The sequence below is a fragment of the Pteropus alecto genome, unplaced genomic scaffold, assembly GCF_000325575.1.
Source record: "Pteropus alecto unplaced genomic scaffold, ASM32557v1 scaffold195, whole genome shotgun sequence".
In the NCBI taxonomy this organism is placed as follows: Eukaryota; Metazoa; Chordata; class Mammalia; order Chiroptera; family Pteropodidae; genus Pteropus; species Pteropus alecto.
The window spans coordinates 5,378,085-5,384,246 of record NW_006438073.1 but is presented as its reverse complement, the minus strand read 5'-3'; the positions used below and the strand labels follow the sequence as shown (position 1 = coordinate 5,384,246).

The 6,162-nt window shown below is 42.2% G+C and overlaps 1 protein-coding gene across 1 annotated transcript in view; it reads left to right on the top strand.

Moving 5' to 3' along the window:
- PLG (plasminogen) overlaps positions 1–6,162 on the top strand; it is a 36,035-nt gene that overhangs the window by 5,378 nt on the left and 24,495 nt on the right. The window contains exons 4-6 of the mRNA XM_025049056.1: positions 3,057–3,171; positions 4,633–4,779; positions 5,388–5,466. Of these exons, the coding sequence (XP_024904824.1) occupies positions 3,057–3,171; positions 4,633–4,779; positions 5,388–5,466 (341 nt within the window). The remainder of the gene's footprint in view (positions 1–3,056; positions 3,172–4,632; positions 4,780–5,387; positions 5,467–6,162) is intronic.

The window sequence follows — 6,162 nt, the reverse complement described above, 5'->3', positions numbered from 1 at the left end:
AACATAGTAGAATAAAGTTGAATCGAGAGTCGGGACAAGATTTGGCCACTAACCCACTGTATCAACTCGAGGATGTTATTTTACCTTTTACATTTTGCTGTTCTTGATTTAAAAAAAAAAAAAATGAAGGGATTGGATTTACAAAGTATTCCAAATTCTATTTTATTTTCAGGGAGGTAGGGGGCGTCTGGACGGTTCCCATGACCTCGACTTGCTTTTGCAGGGGCCACAGCTTTTAGACCGACGCCTGGAGACATAAAAAAAACTGAGGTGTTTAAATCCTCGGTAGCATTTGCGCAGAGACAAAATTTTTATTTTTATTCTTAAAATTTCCCCTCTTTTGGGGGGTGGGGGAATCAAGATCTGTATTTCCCTCAGACTCTGAAATGTTGCCTTTTGAAAATGGGCGAGGGTCGCAGTTCCTTTTTCTGTAATTTCCTTGAAAATTCCAGATGAGCTGTCGCACTGTTTGGATAACAGGTGGCCTGGATTCTTATGGAAACTGCTTGTCTTTTTAGATCTGAAAAAGTTCCTTTAGTATGTATGAAGATTTATGTGAACGTATGATCCTTCTAAAACTGTCACCTAAAATCCATCACTGGCTAGATAGTGAGACCTTTCATAATAACTTAGCTCGCCGAATATTCTGTATCGCAGGCGTTCATGACAAGAAGCATCCTATTTCGTGTATTCTTGACCACGACGTGCAACACTCTCTCTCTCCCTCGCCTCACTACAAAACTCTAAATGAGATTTTAAAAAGTATTCTTTAGGTCAGGGGTATTTCTACGCATTGGTTCCTCTTCTTAGGTTTAATTAGCTGTGTGTCTGCTGTCCTTTCTTCATTATTGCGTTTTATCTTTAATTCTTGAGATTAAAGTGCAGATTGAATCTCAAATTTTCCTGCTAAAGTTATCAGCTCTTACAAATTGTGAGTAAAAGAGGAGAGATACGGGATTACCTACTATCCGTCCGATTTAAAAGAGAAGGCCTGGTGGGCTTTTCCCTGCAAAATGCTACCCTTTAAATATGTCATTTGTAAATTGTTAACCAGAGGGACACAGGGGCGACCGCTAGGCTTAGTTTGAATCATTGAGTAGGTGCCCATTTTCCAAGTGATGGAAAGGTTATATAAACTCTGGAAGGTATGTACAAACAAAAGAGAGGTAAAAAGTCAAAAGTCAGTCATTTGGAGGAGCTTGTTTCTTTACTGTGAAATATCGACCTGCTGCTAAATTACCGGCCAGCATTTTTCTGGGAACAGTCAGTGTCGATTACAGTATCTGCCTGCCTCTTGCTGTCTTGGCCATTTCCATCACCTGGGTCTAAGCCGCCATCACTGGTGGGACCACGGCAGCGGTGGGTCTGTAACGTCCCTGCTTCCAACCCTTAGAATAAAATCCAGATGCTTACCAAATGCTGCAGGGCCCAGCGTCATTTGAGCCCACCCCGCTTGCTTGCTCACTAAACTGTCCTTCACTGGACTGGCACCTGCTCCTCCGACATGCCAGGTACCCCTGCTCCCCACCTGGGACCTTCTTCTGTTCTTCTCAACTCCCCAGTCTCAACACAAGCCTTGCCTCCTTTCCAAAGTCTCCCCCAACCCCTGGGCCTCCAGAGTGCCTTGAGTTTACACTTTCAGTAAGTGTCATATGTGTACTGTAAGAATGTATCTCACTGTAAGATATACTTGCAACCTTCATATATACGCTTGGCTCAATAGCACTGCTTTGCTAGGGGTGCGTTAGAAAGATTTTCCCCAGATAATTGATCAGTTAATTAAAAAATTGATTAGGGCATCATGAAAGATGACACAACTATATCTTAAATATTTTATATTTTCATTGAAAACGCAAGTTTACGTTGGTACCTTTTGATGTCGAGTGGAGGCTTCTCTTTAAGTATCAGGCCACGGGAGTTCGCCTGATACTTAAAGATACTTCTCTTTAAGTATCAGGCCACCATAGTTCCTTGCATGAACTATGCTTGAAGAGAATTGTCTGCCACAGTCAGTTTCCTTCTCTTTGAAGTGGAACGAGGTCTGAAGACGTCTATTAACTAACCTGACTGTAAAATGCCTTTACATTTTTATGATCCCCTCCAAATTCATAGAGTCGACTTACAAGTGGATTGGATAGCAGTCGTTTAAACTATTCGACTCTTCAAGGCCTTCGCAGCATTCGACTTGGTTAAAAAAGCTTTTTTTTTTTTTCACGTTCATTTCTCAGTTTTTGATATTGTAATAACTATGTATGGTGCCAGGTCAGTTTAGAGCATCTTTAGTCAAACAGAGCTGTATAAAAAGTTTGTCAATAAAAACAACGAACTCTTAGTAAGCACAGGACTCAACCGATGAGAACAGAAGTAGGCGGGCTCACTGGAGAGTGGCCTGCAAGCCACAGGTGCCCACCCTGGAACAGGTGGGACACAGGTGGGCACCTGGCAGTGTATTTTAAAGACAGGATGGAGCCCACCAGCTAACCTGCCACTTGGTTAAGTGCTGGCTGGTCGAGAGCGTCTACTGTAAACATTTCAAGTAGACCACAGTTTTATAATCCTGTTTGGCACTTGTTCATATTTAAAATACTGGGATCCTCAAAAAATGAAGTGGCTCGAATCTCTTTAGGCCTCTGCCACCCACCCTGTCCAAAAGCCTTTCTCCCCATTCCCTTTTCTCTCTCGTGATGCTATTTATTTTCTCTGTCATACATGCCACCATAAGGCGAGCTCTTTTGTAATTGTGTCCTTGACGACTTTCCATAACTGGGCCCCCAGACTCCACTGGGACGTAAGTCTCAGGTGGGTAGGGCTTTTCTCTGTCTCGTACGTACCCCGTGCGTCCCCAGCTGATACACAGAAAGGCTCTTGAATAAACGTATCAAGGCACCGAATGGCTACAACTCTTGCATAAATACAAAAGACGATCTTCTTAGATAGTAGGAAAATGGCACCGTCTTTTGCACAAGCCCTTTCTGTCGAGGTGACTGAGCCGTGAGGGGCTTCTCTGTGATGTTTCTTGTCACAAAGAAGTTGACTACAGTGCGGACTTTTTTCAGTGTATCTTTCAGAGTGCAAGACTGGAAACGGGAAGAACTACAGGGGGACAGTGTCCAAGACGAAAAACGGGGTTGCCTGTCAAAAATGGAGCGACAGTTCTCCACACAAACCCAGGTAAGACGTTTTCTTCTAACTCCGTGTTCACCTATGATACTCGGAATGATTCTATTCCTTCTCAATCAAAACGGAATACGTGAATACACCAGCACAGAGAGAAATTTATCCACGCTGATGTAGAGTGCCTCAGTTATTGATGGCAAAAAAGCAGAAAGTGGTTGCTTTCCATTCACTTTTGAGTATAGACTTTTCTGGGAGACATAGAACACAGAAAGATGCCTAGTATAAAAAAAAAAATAGTAAAACTGTGAGTTCTAGGCTGAGTCTGAGAAAAGACCAACGATAATAATGTCTAGGACTAGATTCGCCTAAATCGAACATACCAAATTAGAACTTGCATTGCGTGTTGACCTCAACATTGTGGAGCGAAAGAGTAAATAAAATAAATATACAAATGAAAAACGGATTCTCTCACGACTCGTCTGTGATTTATTTTAGCATCATTCTTTTTGTACTCTTCCCAATCTGGCGTTACGTTCGCAGTAAAAATACTTCTCAAGTAGAATTTAGTGCCATTACCTACCCCTTCCCCCAACCGCATCCCCATGGGATGGGCAGATCTAACATTCCCATAACATTAAGGCTTATAAGAGCAGAAATAATGAAACCGAATGGCCAAATTATAGACATTCAGGGGTCTTAGAGTTAACCTAAGCCATCTGTACCTGGGAGATGAGAAACCGAGGTTCTATTTACCAAAAACAGGTATATAAAAAAATCAGAAACAAAACTTGCCTTTTTAGACTCCAAGTCTTGGGCTTTTGTTATTTCTACACAGCAACTCACCTCTAGATCTGAAAATGAGCTTCACTCCGCCAGCCAAGCCCCCATTAAATCTGACTTCATTTCAGAACGAACCCAGGTTTGGAACCAGAGGGATCCAACTAAAATTCCTGAGATGCTATTTGTTACTCGTCCAGATGTAGGCAAGACGTGTTTCGTTTTACATTGCTGCGTCTTAGTTTTCTCACCTGTAGAAAGAGGGGTAATAGCACATTCCCTATGGAAGTTTTTCTTAAGACGACGTGTGAGAATGTGTAGCAGGATTTCGATGTAAGCCCGGCGCATAGTTCACACGGGCAAAACGGTGCTAGCGAATGTTATTTTTACAGGGAGAGGGACAACTGGTAAAAGCAGGTGTTTGGAATGAATCGAGAATTTGGCAGTCTTTCGAGGCCTTTCTATTTCCACTGACTGCGCATGAAAACACTTTGGCTCTGCTTCTAAGACTTGTCTGTCAAGACAGTAATAATGGCAATATTAGCTACTATATTGAAACAGCCCATCAACAGAGAAATTGAAAAATCGGACAACGCAGATATAGCAAGTAGCCAAAATGCATTTGGGCGGCGGAACCTTACACTTCAGATGGGAAACAGAGAACATCTTATTCCGCGTTGCTGATAACACGTCGATTTAAAAGATATAGTCCAAGTGATTCTTTCCCGTCCTCCGCAGATATTCCCCTGAGACGCATCCTTTGGAGGGGCTTGAGGAGAACTACTGCAGGAACCCAGACAATGACGAGAAGGGGCCCTGGTGCTACACCACAGACCCGAACGTCAGATTCGACTACTGCAGCGTTCCCGAATGTGAAGGTAGGCGGCGGCTCTAGAGACTGTTCGCGCCCGCCCGCCCGGGAATTTGCTGTGCAGCCCTTTCCTACAGGAGTATTACGAATCATCGATCAGTGCCGTGTTTGACAACATCGAGTGATGTGTGCGCCTCTTGGAAAGGATCCACACTTGCTCAGACCCCCATTATTGACCCAATTATTTTTATTAAAACGTTACTTTAACTACGTGTGCACTCTAGATACAAACTTCCTCTGCTTAAAGCTTGACGCGGTATAAAGACAAAAACAGATTTGCAATTAAATAGCTGAAAGAGAACCACGAAATCAATACAACTCAAATAAACGACATTCACTTAATGTGATAGACTTGGTTGTTTCATTGAAGCCCAGCAATGAACCAGCTTTTAAATCGGTGATCTGTTATTTCAATGAACCAACCAACAGCACATCTCAAGAGTCGGTGCTACAAATTAAAAACATCCTGTTGAAAATATGGTCTTCATTTCATATTTCCTGCTCCATTTGCTGGTACACGGGGGGAGGGGATGATGGTGGGATTCGTGCAGCGATGCGGATAGTGTATGCACAGAGGCACAGTGTGACAGCTTTGTTCCCCTATGGCTTTATCTACTTCAAGCATAAGACCTCTTATTTACATATTATGCCATGAGGTCATTTGGCCCTTAAATGACGTGAATGCACCATTTTTGTATCAGGTCTGCCTCTTTTTTTCCATTATTACTCCATAAAACTTAAAGTCATACATTACCTTGTTGTACCATGTTATTTCAATAACTCCAAATCAGAGTTTCCGTTTTTAAATAATGCAAGAAAGCAAAGAACAGCCAGCTGCGCTTTTCAGTCATAGAAAAAGAGAAGTGTTGTCACTCGGGGTGAGTACTGTTCCACAGGGACATCTGAAGCCCAAATCAAACGCCAGCACCAAAGTCCTGGAGGGGTGCCAGCTTGTTTGTCAGTCATCTGTACGATCAGAATAATTTCAGAGAAAATCTTAAAGATCATTATTGAAACAAAGACACCAACTATTTAGAAATCCTAGTAGAGGAATCCTAGTAGAGAATTTACAGACTTCTGAGAATATGTACACCCTTCCCCACCCATCCCGCTTACCTAGGGCCAGTGCATCCCAGTTTGATTATGAAATTCCTGGATTTGGTCATGACTATAATAGTTGAGGGGATATTGACCCAAATATGCTAATTTTAGCATCCGAAGGAGAAGATGACATTGTAGCTCGTATTAGAAACTTGAGTGCTTATTTCCAAGTTTACTGCCAAGTGATTGGAAGTACATATGAGCAAGTGGCAAGTGGCAAATGAGACATTTCTAGTGGGATTCGAGTTTTTTTTTTTTTTTTTTTTTTTTGTTTTTTTTGTTTTTTGCTTTTCGCT